The 19,188-nt window shown below is 34.3% G+C and overlaps 1 protein-coding gene and 2 long non-coding RNA genes across 3 annotated transcripts in view; 2 read left to right on the top strand and 1 right to left on the bottom strand.

The window, feature by feature from the left end:
- The first annotated feature begins 2,158 nt into the window (after positions 1-2,158).
- On the top strand, positions 2,159-6,712 carry LOC139487089 (mitochondrial import inner membrane translocase subunit Tim9-like). The gene is made up of 3 exons (XM_071272094.1): positions 2,159-2,300; positions 5,773-5,868; positions 6,428-6,712. The coding sequence occupies exons 1-3, from the start codon at positions 2,262-2,264 to the stop codon at positions 6,602-6,604; spliced, it is 312 nt and encodes a 103-aa protein (XP_071128195.1). The 5' UTR covers positions 2,159-2,261; the 3' UTR covers positions 6,605-6,712.
- A 3,977-nt stretch (positions 6,713-10,689) lies between these two features.
- LOC139487088 (uncharacterized) lies at positions 10,690-12,246 on the bottom strand. The gene is made up of 3 exons (XR_011655741.1): positions 11,918-12,246; positions 11,306-11,409; positions 10,690-11,071 (listed from the first exon to the last, which is right to left on the bottom strand). It is a non-coding gene; the product is annotated as an uncharacterized lncRNA (long non-coding RNA).
- A 1,322-nt stretch (positions 12,247-13,568) lies between these two features.
- LOC139486113 (uncharacterized) overlaps positions 13,569-19,188 on the top strand; it is a 63,998-nt gene continuing 58,378 nt past the window's right edge. Inside the window, exon 1 of the long non-coding RNA XR_011655479.1 lies at positions 13,569-13,656. This is a non-coding gene — a long non-coding RNA (uncharacterized lncRNA). The remainder of the gene's footprint in view (positions 13,657-19,188) is intronic.

Raw genomic sequence — 19,188 nt, 5'->3', positions numbered from 1 at the left:
AAGTATTGTATATTTAGTAATTCCAAACTTTTAAAACATTATAAGCTCTTGATGTGTGCTAAGAAAGATAACTCGATTTTTGGGGGGGTTCCTGAATCTGTGCCACAGTTGCTAAAAAAAGCAACAGGTTCGATGTATAAATAATGCAATTTGTGATTCAGCATTAATTAATATAAAAGACAATATCTGAATGTTCAATTGTTTTACTTATTAATTCACTTATGGGAATGCTTTAGCAAATATGACGTCTTTTTTTTTAACTGAACAGTATGGATAACTATAACTTTGGTGATTTTTATGTCATATATTCCAACGAACTGCAACTAATCGTATGAATAATTTAAGTTAAACTTAAAATCTTACAGCTAGAACCGATTGAAAACAAAATTTTACGACAAAAGAAATGCATTCAATTTCCAAGTTGTGACTGCTAATGTCACAAGGCTGATATGTTATGTTTGTTTAAGTCATAACGTCTTTCCTTGAAAATAATATTATATCTGTGTCACGGGCCTTGCTGTGTTTAATTGGTCGTTACCATAGTTATCTCTCGTTTACTTGTTTATAACCAGACCATTGAATGCGACTTATAACAGGATTTTAACAAAACATAAACAGCAATGGAGTAGAAGCTGCTAAGACTACCAGACTAGAGGACTCAGTTCATCAATTTGAGTCATTGTGCTTTTGTCTAAGTTTTTGTCTAATATGTGTTCGTTATTTCATATGTTTTTAGTGTCTATGATAACATATTGTTTATATATGTCCTGGTTTTGACATTTTCACAGAGGAACTGTTGATATTTTTATTTCTCTAACTTTCATCTTCGATCTTATTTCATTGAAATGATCAGATACATTAATTTTACTAACACTGATCAATGAAGAACTTAACAAGACTATAGTCATAAAGTAGGACAATAAATTAACAAAAGACAAACCCGGGACACCGAAGTACAAACACTAGACCATCAACTCTGAAAACTCAAAAGTAAAATAGAAACATGGATCACGAAAAACATGCAGGGGCGATATCAGAGAGTGAAGAGAACTTGCTTCTTTGCTAGACACTTTCCATGAAAACAATTTTACTCATTCGGTGTTCTTTTGCAGCCGACGCATGTCGTTCATGTTAAATTGAACATATCACTTCTTATTAAATTCTTTGAAATCGTTTAAGACAATCTTTTGTTTCATTTTTTTTTGGTGGAAATTTCTAACATGAGGCATTTGCCTCATTTGCCTCAATGTAGTTACGGCCCTGACAAGAGGCACCTACCACTACGCTATAACATGAAGCATTATAACCGACTTTTACTAGTGGGTTTTCGACATACTAGTTATATTAGCCTGATACTTCTATAACACATAACTTAGTGTTATAGTAGTCTCAGCATAAGTAAGCATAACAATAAATGAATTTGCTATTTTGACGAACATCCTATCCTACAATTGCTCAAGTCCATTTTCGTTTTCTTTCTCTCTTTTATTTTAAATATAATTATATCACGAGGACTCAGAAAGAACCAGTGACAAAGAGGGAAATTCTGGTTGTTTCATAACTTTTACTCATGATTTTTTACCTGTCTCATCTGCAAATCATCTGCAAAGTTCTATTTAGATAAAGACTATTAAAACTATATTGAAATCTAAACCTTCATTTTTCATAATTCAGATAAAAAGATTGATTAGAAGCATTATAATCTTTCTCAGGTAGGAAACTTTTGAAATACATTTTCTATGAATTATAAATTTATAGAAGGAGAGCACTTTAAAACAAACTGACCAAGTCCATTTTCTACTACGTTATCAGAACAGTGTTGACACTCAGACCCTATATTTTCTAGGCACCAGGTAAAGATTTTATTTCTAGATTCCAGATTCTATTCTAAAATTAAAATCACTCAGCCGGGGCTAAATAAAATTCTTCAGTTGTAAAAATCATGTCTTCCTATTTTTAAAAGTGACCATTACAAATAATAAATGAAAATATATTAGAAATTAAATAATTAAAAGATCGTACTTAGATTATTTTGTCATTTATTAATTAATAGGTTGAGCCAAGGACGTATATTAGTTATACGTCCTTGGTTGAGCTATCGAACATTTTAACTCACCGTCCATACCATAAGCTCCGAACGGTGCTCCCAAAAGGAGGCCTTTGAAACAAAACGTATAAAATGGTTACAATCGGTCCATTCGTTTCTTTCCCTGCAACTGAAGCGAACGGCATGTGAAAACGACTCCAAAATATAATTGACCATGGCAGTAAATTTAGAAGACCCTACACACAGTAGAAATGTACTAATTATATTTATAATTTAATCTTTTTCATAATTTCAACCTAAAGCAATTAGAAATCATTTCAAAACAAGAAATCAAACGTGTTTTGATTAATAACATGCACGGGCACTTGTCTCTATACATGGGAAGGTCGACTATCAAAATAAATATTTATATGGATAGAAAAAAGTGCCTGTGTCAATACGTCAAACTTGAAAAGACTTGTCTCTTGGTGCTTGTGGGATTCTCCTGAACATGCACGAAATCTGAGCAAGAAATATGCCATTATACATTATTTAAGAAACCAACAATCCATCATATTAATCTGGTATGCCACACAGAAACTTAGGGACAGGACTTTTCTTTTTCTTTTCATTGTTATTCCAAAAATTCATTTTTATGCCCCACCTATGATAGTAGAGGGGCATTATGTTTTCTGGTCTGTGGGTCCGTCCGTTCGTCCGTCCGTTCGTTCATCCCGCTTCAGGTTGAAAGTTTTTGGTTAAGGTAGTTTTTGATGAAGTTGAAGTCTAATCAACTTGAAACTTGGTACACATGTTCCCTATGATATGATCTTTCTAATTTTAATGCCAAATTAGAGTTTTTAGTTTACCCCAATTTCACTGTCCACTGAACATAGAAAATGATAGTGCAGGTGGAGCATCTGTTTACTTGGGACACATTCTTGTTTTCTTTTAACTTCAATTATTTTAATAGTTTTTCTGTGTAATACAAATCCTTGCCATTATTAGACTTGCACAAATATACATTTACAAGAAACAACATTGGTGTACTATTATAACTATCAATTGCCTGTTTAGAGTTCACAGCTCTGTCACTCATGATTTACTTTTATCATCAATAACAATATTATATAGGCACTGGCTCTGGTTACATGGAAATAATATTCAACAAATAGAAGTTAAGTGTTTGAATAGTTTTATGTATTGTTTAGGTGTTCTGAAGCATACTCCTACAATTTAGGTGTTCTGAAGCATACTCCTACAATTTAGGTGTTCTGAAGCATACTCCTACAATTTAGGTGTTCTGAAGCATACTCCTACAGTTCAGCGGTGCCAAAGGCAAATATATAGCTTAATAGTTCGTTGTTAAGAACTTGGGCTGAGAAAGGTGTTCACTGAATAATCATATTTAATTAAATGCACACGGTCATTATACTTTGAACTATTATGGATGAAGTGATTCTTATAACCAAATTTTATACAGTTATGCAAACTAAAAAAATTAATATATCAAATGCAAACTGCTTGCTAACAGTGAACTAAAATTAATACTGTGAACTTCTGAATACATGTATCCTGCAGGACATAATTTTGTTTCAAAATCTTTAACTTTAAAAAAAGGGATGGTGCAGAATGGAATTGTACATTATGCAATACAGATGTGCACAATGCAGCATCACTGGTTTGTGATGGCTGCTTGGAGTTGTTTCACCAAAACTGTGTCGGACTAAAACATGCTTCAAAAATAATATACTCGATTTGTACAAACTGTCATTGTAAATGAAAAAAATAAAAAAATTGTATCATATGCAATATTGTTAAATATCAAATAAAAAATTTCCAGTTTTATTTTAACATATTTCTAGTCCCATGCTACAATGCAGTGCATTAACCCTTTCCTCAATAGAAAATTCTTGTGTGCATACTTGATTCAAAACGTCAAAAGGCATCATTATGGAAGAAAGGGTTAATGTAGCAATGTAACTTCAGACACAAGTATTATTGTTACATTCTTAATTAATCAGTTCCTTACCCAATCATACATTCTGGCAATTAATAGTCTCCAATGTAATAATAATTTTCTTATTATTGTTACATTTCCATGTAACCGTAGCCAGTGCCTATTATATATTTGTAGTAGACAGTAATTCTTATAATTGTTTGATATATCATCAAAATAGCGCCCCCAAAGAAAGGAAATTTGATCTCTATCATTAAAAAAACTAGGTTTCTATTTCTAGCCTTAAAATGAGCATATTGACCGATTTTTTTCTGTTGAAAAAATCAGCTATGCACTAATTCATGAATTTTGTATCAAAGTTGTTTTAAAAATATCAAAGGTAACAACTTCATTTCTACTGGCAAAAATAATTTCTGCAGCCTATTTGTTTTGACTTTTGTCGAAAATGCTAGACGTAGCGATCTTACATTCCGTAGTCGTCGTTGTTGGTGGTGTCCACAAATATTCACTCTGTGGTTAAAGTTTTTGAAATTTTAATAACTTTCTTAAACTATCATGGAATTCTACCAAACATTGACAGACAGTTGTTTATGATCATAAGATAGTATCCAGAAGAAAATGTCTCAAATACAAGATTACTTATTTGCTACTACATGTATGTAGGAAGCTTTTCAGTGAAATTAACATCGCATATATATTTCATGTACATGTACAAAATTTACATGTTAAAAAAAATTGTGTGTAATAAGATGAAGTTGTAAGCCTTGTTCATGTCCATTTATAAGTTTGTTGTTTTGTGTGGTAATAGATATTTCACATTTCATATGAAATGCAATTTTTGTGAGATAGCATATAATCTATGCCTCCTATACATACATGTATTATATATACCACACTTTTTACGAGTTAACATATTTAAACAACGAATCTGGAGGATGAGTTCGTTTAAATATGTTTATGAGTAAGGCGTGGTGTATGTGTTTTGTAGCATCATTCAAAAGTGTCCTGGTGATTTTTTATCCAATAAAAATCCAGTGGGAGTGTTGTTCAAACCCACTGTTGAGCGCGTGCACGGGAAAATCAATCCAGTAGGAATCTGACATGACAAAAAGTTATTTTTCTGAAATGAGCGACTCGGGCTCCTCTAAATACCATACATACATTCATTTTTTTTTTTGTCCTGGGAATTTTTAGAACGAAATATTCCAGCTCTGATTTGTCATACACATTTTTTTTTAAATATGTTCCCCAACAAAATTGTATCGAATTTGTTATATGCATTGGAAAAAATAATCCGACTCAGGTATAGAAATCCTATTTGTAAAACAAACGAAATCCTTGTCCACATGAATTCACTAAACTGTCATCAGGCGTAACAAAAAGGCGGAGTTTAAATCATGGTTTAACATAAAAAATATCAGATTAAACCAGATAGTCAAAGCTCCGCCTATCTACATGAAGTTGCAAGAACAAAGTATCATGATTCGTTTTAATGGGATAATATATCAATCTTTATATTAAGCCATGGTTTTTCAAAAAACAAACTATTGAGCAGATTATCACGTAAAAACTTCGAAGGAAAATTCAGTATTATGTTACAATGTAATATATATTCATTCACATACCAGTATCTAAATAAATTAATTTTATCACAAAACCATAGGAAATACAGTGCCACAGAAAAACTTATTTGAGTCAGAAATATCTTTAATTTTTACATAGGTTATCCAAACATATGTTTGTAGACTGATTTGATAAACTAAATGATATTTTTATTGTTTTTCAGTTGAGAGATTTTTTGTTGCTGTACAATGTGTTAACAGAACAGTGTTTTAACAGTTGTGTCAAACGTTTTCACAGTAAAAACTTATCCAGAGGAGAGGTAACTATAATTAAGATAAAATAGTGTTCTTACTATATTTGATAAAAGGGTAAGCTATACCTAATAGTTTCATTTCTGTTTTGCTTTCTGTTTGTCAAATATGTGTATATTTTGTATAATTTTCCTTATACAAAGTATAAATGATAATTGTGTAGCATTTTTATTCATCCTATGTATATAAATAGCTCTTTGATTTTAAGGAACAAACTAGTTGGGTAAACTTTCTCATTATATTTTAGTACCTGCTATTTTGCATTTTTACGTTACCAAATTTTTTCCATTTGGTAACTAGTACATTTATAGGTATCTATATAACATCTGAAGCTATAAACCCTCGCTTGTCTAAATAAGTTATATAACTGTAACATATTTACATGGAAATACAGATTGATGTTTCTTTACATTTAGTACAAAACCATGGTAAGCTACTTATTGTTCATTTTACTTTTAATTTAAAAATCAAGGGCTGACTGTGTATGACCCTACTAATGGGTAGTCAAGGTCATAAAAACAATCATCATCATATGATAAATTTTCAGGTGTAATGTTTTTATTGCAGAATGATTGTGCTAACCTGTGCACAGACAGATATGTGTCATTCAATCAGAAGTTAATGATGACATTTGTAGAAAATCAGAATAAGAAGAACAAGGATTTAGAGGAGGCCATGAAATCATCAATGGCACCCACTTTAATGCCACAATCCAGTGAACCACAATCTAGTAGACCAACATGATTCTAATGCCACAATCCAGTGAATCACCATCCAGTGGACCAACATGACATTTCATTGTAATACAATTAAAAAAACATTTGAATAAATTAAAAAAAAAGGTTGAATAAATTTTATGTCTTTAATTTTAATAGAAATTATCTTGTATGTTCTTGAATAGCCTAAAGTACAATTCTGTCATCCCTTTCATATTCCTTTTTACAACATCACTGAAATGAAAATAAGATGTGGCATGATTGCCTATGAGACAAATCTTCACCAGAGATCAAAGGACATAGAAATTTACTACAGGTCACCATATATCTTTTAACAATAAGCAACCCATACCAAAAAGCAAGCTATTTAAAAAGGCCTTGTTTTGACAAATGTAAGACAATTGAAACAAGAAAACAAACGGCATGATTAAAATACAGAACATTAAGGGAAAAAATATTTATGATACAGAGCTATAAATGACAACCACTGAATTACAGGCTCCTATTACTTGTATGTGCGATGTTTGCTTATCATGAGCACAATTTCTGGTTTGATTTGTGTTACTCAAACTTAAGTTATGTAGTCTGTTGGGGACAGCTATTTATTGTCATTGTTTGGCTACTGAGGTGTCCGTCTTTCTTCCACTGCGGGTTTTTTGTCTTGCCTTGAAAGAGTCAAAAAGCGAGACATAGGTATGCTGTTTCCGGCGAAGGCGGTGACGGCGTCAACAATGTATTAGTTTGTTATTATGTCTAGTTTATGATGAACCACAAGTGGTAGGTCAATCATATTTGGTATGCAGTTGCATAAGTATTGGCACATCTCATTTCCATGGAGATATTTGACCCTGCCCCCTCAGTCATGGTCTATTGACTTTGAAAATTTTTCTAAGTTATCATGTATTATTTTGTGATTAGGTTAGTTCAAGGGGAACCATTAGTGGTAGGCCAATGTTAATTGGTATTCAGTTGTATAAGCATTGGCCCATCTCATTTCCATGGAGAATATTTGGCCTCGCCCCTTAGTCACAGTCTAATGACTTTGAAACTTATCTTAGTTTACACATATTAGTTTGTGATTAGATCAGTTTAGATGAACTGCTTATGTTAAGTCAATGTTATTTGGTATGCCAATTTATCGCTATGTTGTGCATTTTTCCTTTGATCTTTTTTTTATGATAATTTTTCATATCATGCTACTCGCTTGAGATGGAAAATTATCACTAATAACTAAGGAGGCACGTGGGCGTTGCTTATGAAATTGACATATATAAAATAGTGATAAACAGATTATCATTGGTCATCTCAACTCAATTGCTTTTCTCGCTTTCGCAGTACAGGCTCAAGCAAGAAAACCAATTTCGTTGAGATTAACAACGATAATCAATAATTATATAGATACAAAAAAAAAATTAGCAGAACAGGATGCAAACCTCTTGGGCACCACGAAAAGTCGTAAGGTTGCAAGTCACTGGCGTAGATGAAATAAGCTCGTAAACTTGACCTGCTGCAAATGAAATATTGCTTCTGGCACATTTATAGTTATAAATTATTGTTCATTTGTCATTTGAGATGGTACATCTGATATTCGCTTTTCTGGATTTACCTTCATCAGGAACGCTCAAAGCCAAACATTTGAAATCCGAAGATGTATAAGTACCACATGCATTTACTTTTACGATTCTAGACCAAAATGCAAATTGAATTTTGAGATATTGAGAAAAATCCAGAATACAAATTTTTGAGGAACCACTGAATTCAGCAGTCCTATAAATCCACATTTATAACTCCATCTAAAATTTCTATGCCATACATTGTTATTACAATAACCAAATGACCCTTTCATGAAATCAAGACATATGAGTTGTAAATATAGAGAAATATAGTTGCTCGCTGATTATGGCTGAAAGAAGTTAATTTCCAGTGCCGCAAAACAGATATTATAAGGTACATAATGATTTGTATCAAATCTGAACTTTTTTGTTCCCATAGTTACCAAAAGCAGATCTAGTGTTAACTATCTAACTGTTGAGTATATAATTCAAACTCCATCATTTATATGTATCCAATACCTAGAAAACCATGTATTTGATGCTGATTCTGAATTAATTCAGCAATTTCAGACCCATTGCTAGGGCTTTTTTTTATGTTGTTATGGTCTTTCAGCCACTTAAATTAAAGCTAATATATTTTTTATCATATTCAAACAAATTATAAGTTTTTATTGTCAGTTAAATTACATTAATAAAAAAAAATAGCAAACATTTTGATAATGAACAAGTATTGTGTTTTGTCATTTTTATGAATTTTATCAATTTTTGTTGCTATGGTAACACAAAATTACAAAAAAAAACAGATGTTTTTTCCTGTTTTAAATAATTCAATATATGAACTTTAAGATGCAATCATAGTTTATAATGAACTTATCTGCCCAATGTCATTTTTTCTTTGATTTAAAATATGATATTTAAGCTATTTTCAGCAAATGTCAAAATACAGATTTTTGCACCTTTTTAAATACCGATTTAGCCTTTTTAAAAAAAAAAATTTCACAACCTCAACATCAAAATATAAAATTCAGATAATGCTTAATTATATGTTGAAATTATTTTTTTTCTTGAAATTGTCTATCATAAAATTGCTGCAACCAAAAAGTAGATATTTCCCAATTTTCATGTCAGATTTCATCATAAATTCCTAAAAAAAAAAGCTGCATGTTTCCATAGCAACCGTTCAACAAAATTTAAAAAAAAGCTTGCAAACTGTATTTCAATCTTAGCTGCCTATTTTATAAAAGAATAAAGCAGTTCTGAGACATACATGAATCACCCTCTGCCTGGATCTTACAAATAGCTGTACTTGGAAAAACACCCAGTTTAATCTAGCTCAATATCTGTTCACTTTAAAACAACAGACAAGTAAAAAGCTGGCGTAAATTCATATCTTATATATAGGAAGATTAAACTTTGTGTTTTGGATAGATTTGTTTTTACTGTATTTGAACTTCACGGTTCAATAGACAGAGCACAACACTTTCAATTCTCTTTTTTAATTGGTTCCTATATGATTTCAATAATTGTTCTTATTTTTGACTTCTTGTGAGGGAATTTATTCTAACACGTTTCACTCGAAGCTTCTTTTTTCACTTGGGGTTCGTGTGGATAGTAGAAAAGGTATTGTAACTCGACTAGTTATGGACTTATGACTCATGGTATTTGTCTACACATTGTGCAGTAGAAAATTGTAAATTTTATAACGTCTGTCCTCGCCGTAACTACCTATGAGGCAGTTTCTACACCAATTTTTTTTTTGAAGTAATAAAATGAAATATTGAGTGACAATATGTACACGAAGAACTTGAATTTATTTTATAACAAAAACACAAGTTTACAATTTTAACGGTGTCAGTGGCGGATCCAGAACTTTTCATAAGGGGGGCCCGCTGACTGACCTAAAGGGGGCCCGCTCCAGTCATGCTTCAGTGATTCCCTATATAATCAACCAAATTTTTACCACGAAAAGGGGTGGGGGTGGGGGTTATCATAATACGTGATATATATCCGGACCATTTTCCGGATTTTTGATAGATAGCTAGTGAACCGTTACCATATATCACTGTAAATCTAAGTGTTAATAAATAGAACACTGCTTGAACGCTTTTTTGTAACACTTTTTGAACGTGTAATGGTGTTCCAAATGTTTACACTAGTGTTCATCAATTGAATGTGTGGTGTTCAGTTTTTAATACCTTTGTGTTTCATTTTTGAACACTTGATGTTAGAGACCTTAACATTAGTGTTCAACGATTTAACGTGTCCGAATGTTCAAAATCTTACTACGTCGACGCGTTCAACGGCCATGTAACACTTTTTGAACACACAGAACATGTTCAAAAACCAAAATGTTAAGATTCAGAACACCAGACGTTAACATTCAGAACAGTTGAGATAAGTGTTCAAAATGATGGTGTTCAAATGTGGAACATGTTCTATTTTCAAGAGTACATAATTTTTCATAAGTCATTAAACTGTTATAAAAACTATATTGAATCAGGCAAAATATAACAATAAAACATATTTTAACAAGTAATTCTTTATATAATCGAATGAGCATATATGTAAGAAAAGTACACAAGAATACCTTATGATATCACAAGTAACATTCAGTGAAATCACATACATAATGTTTTTAAACTGACTTAAATATATCACAAATAATGATTTACCCCTACATGACTAGATAGTTGCTACATCAAGTGTATCCAACCAAAAAAGCATGTCAATGTGATGAGTAGATAGTTTATGAGATAGATATTTGTCACAAGGAAAGTTTAAAAGTTTACAAATTCCAACAGTTCTTATACGATCACATATGCACGCTCCACTTTTCAGTGCATCTTCACTTGAAGCTATCAACTGGGTGGTATTTTATGTGTTGTTATCAACTTCTAATGTCAAATCCTCCACAACAAGTAATGTCTATGAGCCTATATATCCTGCAAAATAAAATTAAAAATTAATAGAAGAGAATTTTTCATAAAGCATAAAAAAAAATGCAATGGTTGTTATGCTTTAATTTCAATATATACTAGAGTACAAATTGATATTCTATGGCAGTGAAATGCAAGTTTTGACATTATAAATTACAAAAGACGATTTCTTGACCTAAGGTATACAGATATAGAAATGATACACCCACATAAGCTATTAATATGCATATATTGTAATACCTTTTTTTACATCTTTCTTTTTTCCAACACTATAGCATGCAGAAATGACCTTTGTGTGATTATTGGATACCGGTTCCTAGTTCAAACATTTCAATCTAACGATTCTGCAAATAATGAAAAAAGAATGCATTTTCTAAGTAAAAAATGGTGTTCTAAATGTTTACATTAGTGTTCAATAATTGAATGCGTGGTGTTCAGTTTTAAATGGCTATGTGTTTCACTTTTGAACACTTGATGTTAGAGTTCTTAACACTTCGTGTTCATCAATTGAATGTGTGGTGTTCCGTTTTTGGTGCCTTTGTGTTTCATTTTTGAACACTTGATGTTAGAGTTCTTAACACTTAGTGTTCAGCTAATATACGTGGATGTCAACAATCATCATTTATTCTGTATAACAGACACACGATCACAGATTGGTTATTCATCAGTTTAGGAAATCATCAGAACAACGCTGACAGTTATTTACGTTTAATCTTAATCCTGTTCTTTAAGTCTTTTATGTTGAATATTGAAAATTTGGATATAACAGTTATGAATATTTGACAAATATATATCTGACATGAGCAAATACCAAGGAAGCCATCTAACTACCTATCCTAACTTGTTACTCACTTCTTTCGTGTTCATGTGGAATAGAAGTCCCTTCTCCAGTTCTCTTCCTTGTGTGTATCCATTCTTCGTTTAACCGCCTAAATCACCAGCCGATATCTGTTTCCGGTATTTGGTACCCTGGTATATTTTTTTAACGCGAGGTGTTTAAAATTTCGAGCGATTTGAACACTGATTGAACATGTAATGTTAATAAACTGAACGGATCATGAAATAAGATAAACATCGACATATTTTTATTACGATATTATCATAACAGGCCTCATTGATATGCGTAATTATGTCACTTATAAGTAAAACTAGTAATAATAATAAAATAAGTTCATAAGCTATACATATATGCCAGCTTGGAAGTTTAATATTTCACATTTACTAAAATATTAGTAAAAAATTCACAAGATCATCATATTTTTAAATTAACTTCTTTGTAAATTTGCCAATAATTAGAAGAATAGAAAATCGGACAAACAACTATGAGGTTTAGATCAGAATTTGAACACCGGTGTTCACTGTGTCTGAACACACATGTTAATATTTTTAACACAAACGTTAAAACTTTGAACACGTCTCTAAGCATGAACATATGACGTTAAAATATTGAACATTCGGTGTACAAATTTTGAACGCGTCCGGACGCGTCAGGCGTCAGGTAAATTTACAGTCAGTATTTGGGTTGTTTTTTTCCGTGGCGTCCGTCTGTTATTCAGTATTCGTACGAGAACACATATATATGACATATATGAAACTTTGCTTTCGAATAAAACGTACTTATTCACATTTATTTAGTGGCTCAATTAAGCAGAGGAAGTTCCCTAGTAATTGTGAATCTTTTATGATATCGGATGATTCGTTACCGGCTGAATAAGCTGTTGGGATAATTTTTGTAAAATCTCCCGATCGTACGAGAACATTATGGTCAATGCCTTAGTAGTTAAACACTCCCATTCGCTGTAGCAGGGACTTTATATACTAAGTATATCAGAGTTCGCGAAATCTTTTTTTCCTTGGTGGTCCTTGAAAAAAATCTGCTGGTCCTCACTATCATATTGAAAAATACTAAAATTGTGTCAGTCCTATGCCAAATTTTAGTGGTAAAATCCTGAGGACTGTCACTTTTCGCGAACTCTTGAGTATATACTGGTTTAGAAAGTCCCTGGTTGTAGTAATATACATGTCTGTTCAGCTTTCAACAGTATTGAAATCCAAGGTCCCCGATAAAAATAATATCTTCCGTTCTATGATCTGGCTTTATATGTTTTTTTTTAACTTACCAGTTTGATTTCTAACAAAAATATCTTTAAATACAGATAATAATTGTTTGCATAAAAATTGCTTCCAGGATCCAGCAACACTCATGTTTCTTAAAGTAAGGAAATCGAAGGAAAACGGGTCATTTTTAGCCACTGATTTTATTGAGAAAAAAATCCGCGGTCTCGATGTATTTAATGTTAAGAATTATAGGTCAAAGATTTCAAGATTTTATTGTACACTCTGACAGTTTACACTGTTACAAGAGGCAGATAATATACATAATATACAGCTTGACAGAAGTTGTATAATAACAGAACAAAATTAAAATAAACATATCGTATACAGGTCAATTTAATATGTCATCAAACACACCGTAGCATACGGGTTGTTTGACACGTGATTTAAACGATCCAAACAAATACACATATCATGGCATACATATAGATATCTTATGATTAATTGCATGGATTATAACACACAACTTTAATAAGGTAAGTACTAAACAGTTTCTTTTATCAAAAATACTTCATGATTTTTGCAAAAATAATGCGACATTATTGAACACTTTTATATTTAAGTACAATAGTATAGCAAACCAAATAGCTCTGTTGGGTTAAACAATAATATCTTGGTATATGTATTTTTCTAATTCTTTCAATATTAGGGTTACAACATACTAGCAGATAATGAAATTCATTTTTATAATGACTTTAGGTTTATAAAAGTATGAAGAAGCCATCAAACAACATTAAAATGTAATTGAAGGCCTCCTTAAAGGTTTTTTAGGACTATGACAGCCATCTTGCACGCAAAACCCCCATGGGCATTTTGAAAAGTTGGCAGATATGATTTAACCATCTACCGGCTTCTATAGGAAATTTAAAATTTGAACCAGAGGCGGATTTAGGGGGGGGGGGGGGGGGGGGGGCCCAGGCCCCCCTTTTTGGGAAAAAATTTGGTTGCTTATATAGGGAATCACTGAAGCGTGACTGGAGCGGCCCCCCTCTTAGGTCAGTCAGTGGGCCCCCACTTATGAAAATTTCTAGATCCGCCACTGTGAACATCACAGTTTACTCAGTTGTACTCTGCGTTGTTTATTTAGTTTCATCAAGTAGCCTTCAAGACAGAAATCCCTTTACATGATAAATAAAGTTCCCCTCTTGAGGCACTTTCAGCCATACTGTGCCATTTTTGTACAAATTGGTCTTGTAAGATTTGTTTACGGCCTTCAATATTGAGCCTTGGCTCACCGAACAGCAATCTCAGCTTGTTTTTGCATAAAAATTGCTTCCAGGTTCAAGCAATACTGATGTTTCTTAAAGTAAGGAAATCGAAGGAAACGGGTCATATTAGTCACTTTACTAAGAGAAAAGAAAATCGGCGGAGGCTGTGACCTGAAATCTGGGATTTAAATTTTAATAGTTTGACGCTTAGACGTAATGCACAGTAATGCGTTCGGATTAATATTACGTTATTATATGATTTAAGAACAGCAACCATTTGCCTATACAAAATAAAATCACCCAACATCTATATATCTACAGAAATGCCCGGACTTATTTTAAGTTAATTCTATAAATTTTTGCACCATACATTTATTTTATTGAACACACAAATCTTACTTTTACGTTAAAAATTCATGTCCGGCGTAACATTTCAAATTAAATAAAATGCATTTTTCTATGTTCCGTTGTAATTTTGCACATAAAATCTGCGAAATTAAGTATATCAGCTTCCTATTAGATTTCTATTATAACATCATACCCGTTTTTTGGTATTGGCTGAAATTTGAAGCAAGCCTTCAACGAAATATTTAGCTGAGGAACATGTCTTATTGTAATATGAGGAAAGTTTATCAACATTTCAGTTTTATTATTATCCCTATAAAGTAATAAAATCATACTAAAAGTATACCCAATAGAAATGTAAAAAAAAACTTTTTCTTGAAGCAGAATTTTAAAAAATCGAATGTCTAGCCACTATGTCCAAACGTAATTTTTGTCCATTCCTTAGGTGAAACATGTTGTATAAATACTAAATGTGCATTTACAATACAAAACTAACATATTTATAAGATACAAACTACAAGTTCATACAAATGGCTAAATGATTCGGGTGTTTTCACAAACATGATGACCTTTCAATTTTTTTCGGAAAGCATTCCCTATGTCTAGCCATTATGTCCAAGGGCGCCATTTTTGACGTTTCTGCACAGTGGCCTCTTTTATACAAATACACACTATTAACGAATTGTTTAGGCAGTTAAAATGATGCTGATTGGAAATTCCAGGTATGTTTTCTGTTAAGATCCCTTTGTGTATATCATGTGTTCCTCCCTTTCCATCTAGGGCGCGAAGCTGATTGGACATCCCAGGTATGTTTTCCGTTAAGATCCCTTTGTGTATATCATGTGTTCCTCCCTTTCCATCTAGGGCGCGAAGTTGATTGGATTTGCCAGGTATGTTTTCCGTTAAGATCCCTTTGTGTATATCATGTGTTCCTCCCTTTCCATCTAGGGCGCGAAGCTGATTGGATTTCCCAGGTATGTTTTCCGTTAAGATCCCTTTGTGTATATCATGTGTTCCTCCCTTTCCATCTAGGGCGCAAAGCTGATTGGATTTGCCAGGTATGTTTTCCGTTAAGATTCCCTTGTGTATATCATGTGTTCCTCCCTTTCCATCTAGGGCAGGTTGCTGATTGGATTTCCCAGGTATGTTTTCCGTTAAGATCCCTTTGTGTATATCATGTGTTTTTCCCTTTCCATCTAGGGCGCGAAGCTGATTGGATTTCCCAGGTATGTTTTCCGTTAAGATCCCTTTGTGCATATCATGTGTTTTTCCCTTTCCATCTAGGGCGCGAAGCTGATTGGAAATTCCAGGTATGTTTTCTGTTAAGATCCCTTTGTGCATATCATGTGTTTTTCCCTTTCCATCTAGGGCGCGAAGCTTATTGGAAATTCCAGGTATGTTTTCCATTGAGATCCCTTTGTGCATATCATGTGTTTTTCCCTTTCCATCTAGGGCGCGAAGCTGATTGGAAATTCCAGGTATGTTTTCTGTTAAGATCCCTTTGTGTATATCATGTGTTCCTCCCTTTCCATCTAGGGCGCGAAGCTGATTGGATTTGCCAGGTATGTTTTCCGTTAAGATCCCTTTGTGTATATCATGTGTTCCTCCCTTTCCATCTAGGGCGCGAAGCTGATTGGATTTGCCAGGTATGTTTTCCGTTAAGATCCCTTTGTGTATATCATGTGTTCCTCCCTTTCCATCTAGGGCGCGAAGCTGATTGGATTTGCCAGGTATGTTTTCCGTTAAGATCCCTTTGTGTATAACATGTGTTCCTCCCTTTCCATCTAGGGCGCGAAGCTGATTGGATTTGCCAGGTATGTTTTCCGTTAAGATCCCTTTGTGTATATCATGTGTTCCTCCCTTTCCATCTAAGGCGCGAAGCTGATTGGAAATTCCAGGTATGTTTTCTGTTAAGATCCCTTTGTGCATATGTGTTTTTCCCTTTCCATCTAGGGCGCGAAGCTGATTGGAAATTCCAGGTATGTTTTCCGTTAAGAATCCCTTTTTGCATATCATGTGTTTTTCCCTTTCCATCTAGGGCGCGAAGCTGATTGGAAATTCAAGGTATGTTTTCTGTTAAGATCCCTTTGTGTATATCATGTGTTCCTCCCTTTCCATCTAGGGCGCGAAGCTGATTGGATTTGCCAGGTATGTTTTCTGTTAAGATCCCTTTGTGTATATCATGTGTTCCTCCCTTTCCATCTAGGGCGCGAAGCTGATTGGATTTGCCAGGTATGTTTTCTGTTAAGATCCCTTTGTGTATATCATGTGTTCCTCCCTTTCCATCTAGGGCGCGAAGCTGATTGGATTTGCCAGGTATGCTTTCCGTTAAGATCCCTTTGTGTATATCATGTGTTCCTCCCTTTCCATCTAGGGCGCGAAGCTGATTGGATTTCCCAGGTATGTTTTCCGTTAAGATCCCTTTGTGTATATCATGTGTTCCTCCCTTTCCATCTAGGGCGCGAAGCTGATTGGATTTCCCAGGTATGTTTTCCGTTAAGATCCCTTTGTGTATATCATGTGTTCCTCCCTTTCCATCTAGGGCGCCAAGCTGATTGGATTTCCCAGGTATGTTTTCCATTAAGATCCCTTTGTGTATATCATGTGTTCCTCCCTTTCCATCTAGGGCGCAAAGCTGATTGGATTTGCCAGGTATGTTTTCCGTTAAGATTCCCTTTTGTATATCATGTGTTCCTCCCTTTCCATCTAGGGCGTGTCGCTGATTGGATTTCCCAGGTATGTTTTCGTTAAGATCCCTTTGTGTATATCATGTGTTTTTCCCTTTCCATCTAGGGCGCGAAGCTGATTGGAAATTCCAGGTATGTTTTCTGTTAAGATCCCTTTGTGTATATCATGTGTTCCTTCCTTTCCATCTAGGGCGCGAAGCTGATTGGAAACTCCAGGTATGTTTTCCGTTAAGATCCCTTTGTGTATATCATGTGTTCCTCCCTTTCCATCTAGGGCGTGTAGCTGATTGGAAATTCCAGGTATGTTTTCCGTTAAGATCCCTTTGTGTATATCATGTGTTCCTCCCTTTCCATCTAGGGCGCGTCGCTGATTGGATTTGCCAGGTATGTTTTCCGTTAAGATCCCTTTGTGTATATCATGTGTTCCTCCCTTTCCATCTAGGGCGCGAAGCTGATTGGATTTCCCAGGTATGTTTTCCGTTAAGATCCACTTGTGTATATCATGTGTTCCTCCCTTTCCATCTAGGGCGCGAAGCTGATTGGATTTCCCAGGTATGTTTTCCATTAAGATCCCTTTGTGTATATCATGTGTTCCTCCCTTTCCATCTAGGGCGCGAAGCTGATTGGATTTGCCAGTTATGTTTTTCGTTAAGATGCCTTTGTGTATATCATGTGTTCCTCCCTTTCCATCTAGGGCGCAAAGCTGATTGGATTTGCCAGGTATGTTTTCCGTTAAGATTCCCTTGTGTATATCATGTGTTCCTCCCTTTCCATCTAGGGTGTGTCGCTGATTGGATTTCCCAGGTATGTTTTCCGTTAAGATCCCTTTGTGTATATCATGTGTTTTTCCCTTTCCATCTAGGGCGCGTCGCTGATTGGATTTCCCAGGTATGTTTTCCGTTAAGATCCCTTTGTGCATATCATGTGTTCCTCCCTTTCCATCTAGGGCGCAAAGCTGATTGGATTTGCCAGGTATGTTTTCCGTTAAGATCCCTTTGTGCATATCATGTGTTCCTCCCTTTCCATCTAGGGCGCAAAGCTGATTGGATTTGCCAGGTATGTTTTCCGTTAAGATTCCCTTGTGTATATCATGTGTTCCTCCCTTTCCATCTAGGGCGTGTCGCTGATTGGATTTCCCAGGTATGTTTTCCGTTAAGATCCCTTTGTGTATATCATGTGTTTTTCCCTTTCCATCTAGGGCGCAAAGCTGATTGGATTTGCCAGGTATGTTTTCCGTTAAGATTCCCTTGTGTATATCATGTGTTCCTCCCTTTCCATCTAGGGCGTGTCGCTGATTGGATTTCCCAGGTATGTTTTCCGTTAAGATCCCTTTGTGTATATCATGTGTTTTTCCCTTTCCATCTAGGGCGCGAAGCTGATTGGATTTGCCAGGTATGTTTTCCGTTAAGATCCCTTTGTGTAAATCATGTGTTCCTCCCTTTCCATCTAGGGCGCGAAGCTGATTGGATATCCCAGGTATGTTTTCCGTTAAGATCCCTTTGTGTATATCATGTGTTCCTCCCTTTCCATCTATGGCGCGAAGCTGATTGGATTTCCCAGGTATGTTTTCCGTTAAGATCCCTTTGTGTATATCATGTGTTCCTCCCTTTCCATCTAGGGTGCGAAGCTGATTGGATTTCCCAGGTATGTTTTCCGTTAAGATCCACTTGTGTATATCATGTGTTCCTACCTTTCCATCTAGGGCGCGAAGCTGATTGGATTTCCCAGGTATGTTTTCCATTAAGATCCCTTTGTGTATATTATGTGT

The sequence above is a fragment of the Mytilus edulis genome, chromosome 8, assembly GCF_963676685.1.
Source record: "Mytilus edulis chromosome 8, xbMytEdul2.2, whole genome shotgun sequence".
NCBI classification, from domain to species: Eukaryota; Metazoa; Mollusca; class Bivalvia; order Mytilida; family Mytilidae; genus Mytilus; species Mytilus edulis.
The sequence above is the reverse complement of the archived record's forward strand: the minus strand, read 5'-3'. Positions and strand labels throughout refer to the sequence as shown.

Coding starts and splice junctions, on each gene's coding strand:
- LOC139487089 (XM_071272094.1), top strand. CDS start 2,262: ATGGCAGTAAATTTAGAAGACCCTACACACAGTAGAAAT. Junction 2,301..5,772: donor ACCCTACACACAGTAGAAAT/GTACTAATTATA, acceptor ATTGTTTTTCAG/TTGAGAGATTTTTTGTTGCT. Junction 5,869..6,427: donor AAAACTTATCCAGAGGAGAG/GTAACTATAATT, acceptor TTTTTATTGCAG/AATGATTGTGCTAACCTGTG.